The sequence below is a fragment of the Oryzias latipes genome, chromosome 7 (genome assembly GCF_053564925.1).
Source record: "Oryzias latipes strain Hd-rR chromosome 7, Olatipes_Hd-rR_3.1".
Taxonomy (NCBI): Eukaryota; Metazoa; Chordata; class Actinopteri; order Beloniformes; family Adrianichthyidae; genus Oryzias; species Oryzias latipes.
In genome coordinates this window covers 14744932-14757059 of record NC_136243.1, presented here as the reverse complement: position 1 = coordinate 14757059, position 12128 = coordinate 14744932, and the positions used below count along the sequence as shown (strand labels likewise).

Here is a 12128-nt window from a genome sequence, read left to right as displayed (position 1 = left end):
GCTGAACATTTTTTCTTCAATGATTTGTGAACCTCACTGATGTCCATGGATTACATGAAGTTTTTCCACCTAATCCACCTTTGTCATGGTAGGGAGAACACGTCAATGCAAGGGTGGGGTCATCTAAGATAGCACAAGGGTTAAGTCATGTCTTTATTGCCCAACAGATAGAAAGTATCAGCTGACTATGATTTAACCCTCTGAAACAAGGTCACAAGCTGCCAGAGCCATAAAAATGGGTGCTTTATCTAATGCTTAAAAAGCTAAATCAAGATTTCCAGTATCTCAATAGATATGTGCCTTTTATATTAAATGTGTTACATGAGTAAAATTACTTAGGTAGTAGCCCTGTAAGATATGGAAGGTATGTCCCTGTCTCAAAGACTCAACTTTTGAGGTAGGAACATCCACAGGTATGGAACCCTGGAGAGGATTTTTTTTAAATGGTTCCCTTAAATTTATAATTTCTGTCCATACATTTGTGTTTTGTGCACTCAAAATAACATTTTGTGAAGTATTTAATGGGCACAAACAAGCTTTGTGTGAGCACAAATTAACATTTGAACACACAAATTAGTGCTTGTGGGCACAAGTTGGCATATTACAAATAAGTAGTAAGAAATGAAGATACTAAAATACTAATTTGTCTGCTCAAATGGCTAATTTGTTTCAACAAAATGTTAATTTGTGGTCACAAAATACAATTTAGTGACCAAAAAATTAGCACTTTGTGTGCACAAATTTGTAATATGGGGCCAAAATTGGGCATTTTGTGGCTACAAATTAATAGTAGGTGTGCACAAAATGCTAATTTGTGGCCCGAAATATTAAGTTGTATGCACAAATAAGTATTTATTGTGGACAAATTTGTATTGTGTTGCCAGAAATTAGCACTTTGTGGCTACAAATTAGTAGTAGGAATTTAAGATACTGAAATACTTATTTGTGTGCACAAAGGGCTGTTTGTGGCCACAAAATACTAATTTGTGTGCACAAATGTTTTTTATTTTTTGGATGTCATGTCTAGGGTTCCATACACAGGAAACTAAGCTTTGAGAGGGGAAACAACTAAACTAAAATATTTTTTTATTTTAACAGTTTAGAAAAATAATTGTATTATTCATTTATTATACATATCATATAATATGGTATTTCGTGGTTCAACAGTGATTGCTCGTTATTTATTTATTTGTTTCTTTTTAAGAAAATGTTGAAAGATGACAATGGAATGAAAATAGATTGAAGATGTCAGCTTCATGCTAGGAGGGAGAGCCAACCAATGAGTTCTATTGCTAGAGGAGACATCACGTGATACCTCATGGGAGGAGAGCACCGCCATCTTGGTGAGGTCAAGTTACTGCTGCAGTGCATGCATGTGAACACATTTTATGCAAAATACCAGTTCATTTTGCGGGTTTCAACTGCCAAAATCGGAGAAATGAGTCCACGAAGGAGGAAGGCATAAGGACTATAATTTTTTTCTTTCAAAGCTGCAGGGAATTCATTAATAGTACACATGTTTTTTTTTTTCAATAGAACACGTTGACATGCATGATGCTGCAGGGCTATTATCAACATGCTCCATGATGTACGTATAATCAACATAAATGTAAACTTTATTGTGTTAAACCTATATACAGTATACTAGGACTAGGCTATTATAGTAATATAGATTTATACATTTCTGAATCAGTGACTGAATTTTTCTTGCAGGTTTCCAATGGATTCAGACTTAAGGAAAAAGCAGGCCTTTGCAATAAAAGAGATCACTGTGGTTATCAACTAAGACAGTCTGGCTATGTTCAAAACATTTTGTGGAAACACATTTTGAAAAGACTGGCCAGACTGTTCGCTTGAAACCCGGAACCATAGCATCTGTTTTAGACAAATTGATCACTCACATGAATCAGTAGAGTAAATCTATTGGGTTTTTTTTGTTTGTTTGTTTCTTTTTTAGGGAAAATCTATTGTTAACTTTTGAACTTATTGTTCACTTATTATTATTATTGTTGTTATTTACTTACTTATTCGTTATTTATTATTTTTGACTTCCTATTGATTTATTTTTAATTATTGACGTATTATGGATTTATTCTTTTTATTTCTTATTTATTGACTTGCTATTGATTTATTATTATTATTTATCATTATTGAATTATTGTTGGGCTTTTCTAAATAATTTAAATTACATGTCAAAGAGGTCTAAAACTTCTAAAATTTTAGAAAAATTATTTTAAGAATTCTTTGTAATTATTTTTTTATTTGTAAGAAGTCCTGCAACTATGCATTTTTCATTAAAGTTTGAGCTTTTAAGGCTAACTGTTTCTCTTATTTAACAACAACAAATGATGTATCTATATATAATTTTAATAAAATCAATAATATATTCATATATATGTATATATATATACATATAAATCTATATAAATTGAAGGCTATAGAAAGCATTGTCATATGGGCGCCGACAACCTCACCAAGATGGCGTCGCGCTCCGCCACCGGTGGCCAAGGCTTCTCAAGCGGGCGTGTCTCCTCTAGCGATATAACTCATTAGAGCCAACGCCCCACCGAGAAATTACTCCTCTGCCGGTGATCCCGCCCTCCCTGCCGACACAGCACGCCTCATTTCACTTTCCGGAGAGCGTGATTCATCCGCCTGCTTTCCGTTTGAGCCAAACGGGCAACTGGTGAAACCTCATAGTTTCTTTCGCAGCTGCGGTAGAAAACGTTTAGAGACATCCTCGTTACCTTTTCTCTCTTTACTTAATACGTAACACTTGTGAGAACAAACTTTGTCGGTTAGTTTTTGGACTCAAACGAACCCGCTACTGTGCTGCTCGTTGAGTTTTTGGGATGGCTGACACTAGTGGGACCAGCCCTGCGGCCAACTGCCTGGAGAAGCTCAAAAGTTACGTGAAGACCCCCAAAGGTTTCATCCTCTTTGCAGAAATCGTAAGTTTACACATGGCTGCCCTCGAATCTCGCTGTACTAATCGATAATCAAGCTAATACATATTTCAAACGTCCTTTTTAAAATGGGTTCGTGCTTTATCGATCGACGGGACGGAACTATTTCTGTCAGAAGTAGGATTCACTTCTTTATCAGAGAACGGGAATGGCGAGCACGCGGGAGTGGGAGGTCAGAGGTCTCCACCTGTCACTTCTCCTCTTTCCACGTTTATGGCAGATTTAGTGCTAAAGCTTTGTTTGCAGCTAACGCTATGAGGACACGGAGAGAGGGAACCCCCTCTGTGGGTTCCTCGGGTCTTTGCACATCTGTCTTTAAGTGGAAGACACGCAAAGATGGATGAGAAGAAGAGCTAAGAAAAAAAAACATGGCTTCCTTTCTGGTTTAAAAAAAGTGTTCCACGGACCCAGAGGAAGGGTTAAAGTTAGGGTTAAACCGCCCAAAGTTCCCGAGCGAGAGAGTTTCTGCAGCTCACAGCCTTCTGGTAATATTTGAGTATTTCAGCTGCTTTTTTTTTTTTTTTTTTTGACCACCAGTTTTCACATGAATGCTTCTGTTTGCATTTCACACTGTGTTGTCACCCAGCTTTGCATGTCCCTCTCAGTGTTTTACATGAACTCCTAAATCCAGTTTACTGTAAAGAATCTGTTTTCGTTTGCCCCTTTTGACCTCAAAGTCACCAAGATTTGGCCAACTTTTGACTTTTGTCGTTACCTAATATTTGACTTCATTAATTAAAAGTTATTTCTTCAAGTCTATGTCAGACATGAAAGATGCAATCAGCTCATAAAATACCTCGTTAAAGATTAAACTGCCCTATAAAGTATTAAAATCTTTCACTGTGGCACCACTTTGAATGACATTTGCCTTTTTTTTCTTCTTCTTCCTCCAGACTTGTCTGCCATACGTCATGCTTGCTAATCTTTTAATGTAAATGTTAAACTTTGTTTGGCCACAATATCAAAAACAGATTAACGCTCTTCTGTCCAACTGCAAACTTCATTCAATTTGACTTTTTAACCTAAAAAAAAGTAATTTAGATCGGTGTTTACTCACACAAAACAAGGAAACCTCCTCTCTGGTGTTTCAATAACTGCTTTTTGTTTAAGTCTTGATGGCTTCCTGCGCTAAAGGAAAACTCTAAATACCAAAGGAAATGAGCTGTGATAGTGCAAGCTGAAAATAGTTGACATAACGGGGAGTTGTGTTATGGAATATATGGGGATTTTTGAAGACCTACTCTGATCATCTTTTGATCTATTTTCCAAGCCAAACTGCAAACCAAACTATGATTATGCCGTTTTTAACCACGGTAAAAAAAGTGCCGTGTCGTTTTCTAGGACATAGTTTCTGCAGAACAGCAATAGTTCATTCAGATACGCTTCACACCGGCATCAGAAATGCGTGTTAAATCAGCCACTTTCAATGAAAAGTGTATGTAAACGTGCGATGGTGCACATGTCGGGCATATGCGTTCAGAACCCGCGATTACGCGCCACTACGCAAGTTTCAAACACTTTTTTTGGGCTCTACATACAAAAAGTGCATCCATTGAGCGCAGGTTGACCAGTTGACCAATCAGCGACCAGGATTTGGTAGTGATGTATGGATAGCGTTCTTTTTGATTCACACAAGTACCAACCGCTTGAACATTGATCACGGAGGAGAAATTAATAATTTCCCAGCCAGAATTCTATGACACTGAGTAGAGCTGTGAAAGAAAAAGCCTGGAGTGATATTCATGAGATTTGCATCGCTTTGACATTTCACACCAAGTGATAGTATCTTGTACTGAAAGAGCACTGCGAACGCCATATGCTACGCGCATATTCAAGAATGCGCGTCACATGCCTGGTGTCAACATAGCATTAGAAATTCGCCTATAGGTGGGTGAATCAGAACGAAGCGGAGCAGAGAGCTTGTGGTCCATCCAGCGTTTATTTACGTCACAAAAACAATCTTTTTCAAACTGCATTTTATCGTCTGCAATAAGAACATGTTAAAAACAGCACAAACAGGATTTTCCTGGGACTGTAGTGTTCAATCCCCAGAGTTTTTTGTAGGAAACGAAAAAACTACATGATGAAGCTTGTTTTGAGCTGCAGACAATGCAGTCATGCATGTTGTCATGGCTGGTTAAAAGTTAAGGCGGCTCACACCCTCACCTATTTTTTTATAGTGTATTAATCACAGAGTATAAGTAGGTGTCTGTTGAAGCAGGGTTGTTTTTTTTTTGTAGTTTTATTTTAATGTAAGCAGTACAAGACAAGAGAGTTATTTGCTGGAGTTGTTAAATGATTTAAAAGACATTTCTGAATCACAAAGGATGTCTACTTTGCAGAATAAACCGAAAATAGTTAAAAAAGAACGATCTATAGGTGAATGAGTTCCTTAGCAACAGTTGCTGTTTGCTGTGTCTCTGCACTACAGGCTAGCTCTCCGCTCTCGTGCAGCTCCCAGCTATAATTAGTAGAGTGTTTGCAACAATTTTCCTCCCCTCATTTGCAGGGAGAAGCCCTCTCCAAAAAGCTTCTAGCTGAAATTTTGAAGCCACCCCTGTCAAACAGATCATTCCCTGTATGGAGAAACATAAAGGTGTCGTCGTCCCAGAGCCTTTCATGTTCTGAGGGACTCTTGTGTAGTGGACGTGTGACTCTATTTGGCGGCCTCTTCAGTGGCCGCAGCTTTCAGAGCCGCCAACTCAGAGCCAAATAGAGCTTCTTTTGTGTAGGAGCTTGTCCTTGGCCTCCTCTTTGCTGTACAGAGGCAGTCTGTGCCTGCCTCGGGGAAACACATGAGCGACTGATGCATCTGACCTGCCGGCTGCCTGTGGGCTGCCAGTGAGGGAGGGGGAGATTGTAGAAACAGATGTAAGGCGGGGGCCAAGACGTCCAAGTCATGTGTAGTGATTCCACGATGTCCACAAAGGTGCTGAAAAAATTACCAAATGTTGGAGCTTCATTTATTCAAACAGATTCATTTAAAAATAAAAAGAGTTTTTAACTGTCCCCTAGAGAAAAGATTTTAAAAGTTTAATTTAAAATCATAGTTGGTATATTTTTCAGTGCATTGGAACCAGAAATGTCTTTTCTGTGGACGTTTGCTATAGCGTTTATTTCTGTGACACATTGTCATGCTCTCAGGAGTTTCTACTGTAGTCACGAAGGGACATACGTTTGACAAAAAACATGCTTGTATCTTAACCTCTAATTTTTCCATGTTGTCAAAAAAGGACATGGTAGGTAACCATGTACAGTTTCTAGTTGGTGGTTCATTCACAACAAAAAGAACATTATATGTACGAGGCCTGCACAAAAGTGCTACTTTATCGTTCTTGCAATATCAGTTTGTGCAGTACAGGTATTGTAAAAGAGCGTGTAAACTGTGATAAATGATCACCTTAAATGTTTACACACATGCTAAATAGGGCTGGGTCGAAAAATTGATTATTCAGTCCAAGCTTAGTAAAACAATTGATCCATAAACGTAGAGATCAATCTTTTCCTTTTCCGGGGACCTAACGCATAACAGCTTTACTGCTTTACTGCATTTGACCAATCATGGAGCCCTTTTCCAATAAAATACCCAACTCCTTTGTAGAGGAGGGTCGTTTGGAGTATAATGTAAGCTATGTTAACTTTTATTTAAACAAAACTGTTGCAGTGAAGTTGAAATGATGTATTAGTAGTTTTTTGTTTTGTTTTATTTTTTATCGTCATTATTGATCACTAACATCACACATCCCAGGTTTTCCTCATATCACGCAGCCCTAATAGTTACTCCTCATGAAGACTAAAACCTGACAAGCTGCCCCTTAGGGGAGCAGATACACGGGGAAAAAATGCTGGCATTTGTGGTAACATGCCCAGTAAAGATGTTTTTAGGATGAGGTTTTATAAATTCACATGCTAATAAATAGTCACTTTCTCTCTTTGGTGCACCTTTTCAAGATAAAAAAAATCCGTTCACACTCACTCCCACTAGCCGTGAATTTTTACAATGCTAAACTTGTTTTAAGCCAGAGTATGTTGACTTCTGTGCTAAATTTGACCCATTTTTCATTAAAGTGAATGGGAACTGACCTACTTTTGGAGCAATGTCTTAGTGGTAACTTGATGAAGTGTTGCTGGCTGCACTTAACCACAATTCTTTAGACAGGTTTCAGTTCAGAAGGCAGATGGTTACCTCTTTGTTTTTACATTTCAAAGGTAAAGAAGAAATCAAAGGTATTGAGCTGCATTTAGGTTTTTGAATGCAAAAGTTATGATTTATTTGTGTTTTCAGTTGGAGCAAAAAAGTGAAGCATTCTTTCTATTACTATTTAGGGACTTAAACTTGGAAACTCCTTTTCATAAATAAATTATTAATTATTGTCACATTTTTTCTATATAAAACTGTGTTTGCTCACCAAATACCAAAAATCACTTCTTGTAAGACTGTGATCATCTTTATCTTTATGCTCTTACTTGTCAAGTTGTTATCTTTTTGTTAGAGGTGTACAAAATTAGTTCTTCAATGGTTAAAAAAAATGTTTTCCTCTTTCTTTGTTTCATTGCTGGTATACCCTCTGCCAAAAAAATGTTTCCAGCAGAACCGACCACACTTTCCATATATATTCTCTTTTATGGAAATAAGTTAAGGATGAATAGGAAAAAAGGAGTCATTGAGGCAACAGTGACTACTGTTGGAAAGAATTACTTTAATATAAAGAGATTGAAATGTATAAAGGTCACATAATGATATACAATATAACAGAAAAGTCTTTTTTGTTTGTTTTCTAGATCTGTTTTTTTTCAAGATAAGTCATTTTTCTCCACATACTATTAAAAACAATAAAAGGTCTTGACCGCAGATCATTGCTGCAATTTAAAATATGCAAAAAATTGGCTATTTTAAAGCAACAACACATCTGTGTTGTCAAAAGAGCAAAGTATTGTCACGTCTCCGTTTTCAAAATAAAATGCTCATTTCTGTGTGATTTTTGAACGTGGCAGCAGATCAAGTGTCTCCCCTTTCCCAGTTGTCATGGAGTTTGCCCACACTGTGTGAAAGCATCTGCCCACACACTTTCACAGCCGCAATAACAGCAGTGTTATTTGAAAGAAGATTCACAGTGAGGCGTAGGCCACTCACTTTTATGATTTCTTGTCAACTGGCATCTCTTTCCCTGGACGGATGAATGAACATGCTGCTTTTCCTTCCACAGGGGATAGTACATGATAAATGTAGTGCTTTGTGCATTTAAGATGTAAAACTCGCTGAACAATTAGAATCTATTCAGCCGTCACAATCTAAAAAGACTTGAGGCAGATATTTTGTTGACTGGAAAGTTTAGGATCTGCACATAAAGAAAGCTTTGTTTGGGTTATGTACAGTCTTTGATAGTTCATTGGACACAAATAATTGTTGTTCTTGTGGGATGGACTTTCTAAATCAGTGATAGGCATATTGTCAGTGATCTAGACTATTATAGACTATTATATACCTCATAGTCTATAAATCTGCATGGCGTCCTGTTTAAAAACAATGAAGATATCTTCCACATTGACTCTACATTTCTTTTTTCTTGTAGTTAATCAGCTTCATAATCATCATCTGCTATGCCGCATCTCATTACGGAGGCTACTCCGCCGTCGCCATCGTTGAAATGGTCATCACCATAATCTTCTTTGTCGTCTTCATGATGGAGTTGGACAAACAGTTCCTAGTGGTGAACTGGGTCTGGAGTGTGAGTTTCTCCTCCGTTCAGGCAGACGTCGACTCAAGCGCGAGCTGACCTCACATAACCTTGCTCCCTCTTCTCTGTGCAGGATTTCTTCCGGGCCACTATCGCCGCCGCCCTTTACATTATCACTTCCCTCATCTGCGTCATCGGAGGAGCCGGAGACGGAGCGCGCATCGCAGGCGGGGTCAGTTAAGACACACTGTCAATCTGGGATCATTCATTCTGGATATTTCTATAGGACTTTAAGCCCAGATGCAATTGTTCATCTTTAAGACAACGGCGCCTGGATGAATGAGAATCATCAGCGACAATATTTCTATTCTTATTGGTTGATTATTGTTCACCATGTAAAGGATAAAGAACATCAAGTTGCGAGTCTCTTGCAGTTCACTGAGCGACATTACCAAACCTGTGAAAAGTCATCGCAAGGAGAGCTAAGCACAATTAAGCCATTTTGGTTTTTATTGTGTCATTCTTAAAAGAAATTACTTTTTTTCTATTCTGGGAGAATCAACTCACAATTTCTAAAAGTATTAAAACAAAAGTGTGTTTTTTGTGCTGAAAAGCCTTCCTATCTTGGATCCCCAGGCATTACTAATGGAACACAAGTAGAGCAATTCACAAATATAAAATAAACCTGTCAGATTTTAGGAAAGGAAAGCGAAACACTAGTATTTTGAGATGGACACAAACTATAAAACTTTAGTCTTGTCTTTACTGTTTGTTGTTTCCTCAGAACAAAACTATTTCTTCAGTTATTCCAGTTTGCCTAGAGCGGAGGGCTGGTTGGCTTCTGTTATCATTTGGTGTTTGAGAAAGATTTTCGCTTTCCTTTAAGACCCACTCCAATGAAAATTGTGTTTTTCACAAGTTCTTGTGGCATTTTTCTGATGACGGAGAACATATATAAAGAAAATCAAGCTTAAATGTCCATTTGTGGATATTTCTTGATTCAGATAGTTGTGAATCAGGTGCAGATGAAAAAAATGCGGTTGGAAAAAGAGCTTATTTGCGTTTTGGAAAACATGCTGGGCGGGCCACAAGCTCCCTGCAGGAAAGGGGGCGGGGTTGCTCTGTGCCAACGGTCCCGCCTACAAATCGGAGACAAATATCTAATCAATTCTGGCCGCTCTGCAGAAACTATGTCCTAGAAGACAACAGAGGTTTTTTGATTATCCTCATTTATATACCACTGGGAATACGTTTACAATAGATAAAAAATGATGATCAGAGTGGAACTTTGATGTATTAGTTGATCTTTACTTAAACAAACTAGATCTTCCAAATATTCCAAATGAGAAACCTGAATCTTGGAGAGTAATGGCTCCTAAAAGCAAAGGTGTAAAAAAATAACCGTGTTAGTTCCTGTGGGCATGCATGGTAGCACATTGGTTGGCGCTCTTGCCTCACAGCAAGAAGGCCCCTGGGAAGAAGTCCCGGCTGGGGGACCTGAAACAGAACATCAATGGGGGACCTTTCTGTGTGAGAGTGAATGGGTGTGTGATTGTGGCCCTGCGACAGACTCTGTTGAACAGTCCAGGGTGTACCCTGCCTTTGCCCACAAGTGGCAGGGACTGGCTACGGTAGCCCCGTGTCCCTGAAAGGGATAAAACGGTAGAAAATGAATGAATGAATAGTTCCTGTGAAATATAGTAAATATATCATAACTTTGAGTTCAGACAGAAATGCAAACTATAAATGAGTGAATAGTTTTCTAGTGAATAGGTCAAGTTTTCCTCTTCTGACCACTTTTTTCTTTGTGGCTGTAACTGTGCTTTTCTTTGGCTCATGGTTTCAAGTCATATTAGAAACCAAATGTAGCACAAAAGGATGAAATGATGAGGAATTCGGTTGGATTTTTATTCTGTTTATTCAACAAATTCACATAATCTATGGAGGCCCTCAAAGTAGTAATTGTGGTATTTCCCTCAGGTGTTTGGTTTGATCGCCGGCTTGCTATTTGGGTACGACGCTTACACCATCTACTTACAGCTCAAGAGTGCCAGACAGCACACAGCGGCTGCCACTGGTGAGAGGAGAACATACATCTCCTATTGTGCTAATCCCACACCCATCAAACTTTGTGTTTTACTGTATCTTGATCCCATGTTTTTAATCTGTGTTTTACAGACGACCACGCGTAAGATCTTCATCCTCAAACATGATTTAAAAAGAAGAGGGGAGCAAGAAGGACAGAGGAGTAATGAGATCAAGTCATTGGTGATAGCCAGATCCAACAGTGTATTTTAGGGGCTTGCTTGTAAGATTGGTGGCAAATAAGGAATTCCCCTCCCAGGGGTTTGTTCCAGCGCGGATGGATGGACCACTAAAAGGGAAATTTATGCAAATTTGGTTCTCAAATAAATTGTCTTTAGTTCATAGACCGTTGTAGTAAAGGGATCTGTGAGTATTAGACTTTAGAAAGTAACTGACTCAGTTGGGTGCTTTAGGAAATATTAAACAAATAATAACAGTAATAATATTTTCTGCAGCTTGTTTTATGTGTTTTTTTATTGCTGTTTTGTCAACTTGTTAATTATTTCATTCTCTATTATTTAATGATTGACACTCAGTTCTGTTGCTGTGCTTTCATAATCATGTCGGTTATTCTTTTTATTTCTTAAAGTCTAAACCATTTGAAGTGATCAGCTGTTATTTATCAACATATTTTATCTGGTTTTGTACGAGTTCTGGTCGTTTCTTTAAAAAAAAGAAAACAAATTTGCATAGCAATTGGCAACAGGCGTAAAACCATATTAGATGGCATCATCAACTTATATTTTTTGTGATTGCTCATGTTGTAACTTTCATGCACATCTTTAGACACAAAACTTTTTTTTATTTGAACATTTCCTCCTCATAGATTACACTGCCAACAACTGAAGTGAGGAAGTACTTTTTTTTTACATTTACTTTAAAAAATAATTTTATACAGAAAAGTATTACGACAGGTGCAAAAGGGCTTGTTCATTTTTCTTTTTTGTCAACTCGTATATAATAATGAAGTGAGTCTGCCTTTCTGTCTTTATGTTTTGCTAAAGTGTGTTACATTGGTTTACAACATGTCCATCCTTGCTTGGAGGAATAAAGCCATTTGTTGCTACAAGGAGTTACTGTGTTTGTTGCTTCTATTGTACATTAGTGTTATTTTATTATAGAATTGTGTTTCTTAAGAACATATTTTATTTCCAGGGGGTCATTTGAGCCATCGTGACCTAAATGTCTATAAAAAAAAGTGTGAAACTTGAGATAACATTTCCTCTAGCCTTTGTTTATCGTCGTATTACCACTAGATGGCAGTTGTGTTCAATTTTTATGTATGTATATAATATATTTACCACCTGTTTTTCATTAAGTCTTTGGTTCCACTTACATATTTAAAAAGCACTTTTAACAGAATTTCAGTGAGAATCAGGAGCATCCTTCCTAATTTCTA

General features: G+C 37.7%; 1 protein-coding gene across 1 annotated transcript; it reads left to right on the top strand.

The window, feature by feature from the left end:
• Positions 1 to 2446: 2446 nt before the first annotated feature.
• plp2b (proteolipid protein 2b) lies at positions 2447 to 11801 on the top strand. The gene is made up of 5 exons (XM_023956802.2): positions 2447 to 2951; positions 8540 to 8695; positions 8778 to 8876; positions 10625 to 10721; positions 10823 to 11801. The coding sequence occupies exons 1-5, from the start codon at positions 2853 to 2855 to the stop codon at positions 10834 to 10836; spliced, it is 465 nt and encodes a 154-aa protein (XP_023812570.1). The 5' UTR covers positions 2447 to 2852; the 3' UTR covers positions 10837 to 11801.
• Positions 11802 to 12128: the final 327 nt, after the last annotated feature.

Coding starts and splice junctions, on each gene's coding strand:
- plp2b (XM_023956802.2), top strand. CDS start 2,853: ATGGCTGACACTAGTGGGACCAGCCCTGCGGCCAACTGCCTGGAGAAG. Junction 8,696..8,777: donor TGGTGAACTGGGTCTGGAGT/GTGAGTTTCTCC, acceptor TTCTCTGTGCAG/GATTTCTTCCGGGCCACTAT. Junction 8,877..10,624: donor GAGCGCGCATCGCAGGCGGG/GTCAGTTAAGAC, acceptor TATTTCCCTCAG/GTGTTTGGTTTGATCGCCGG.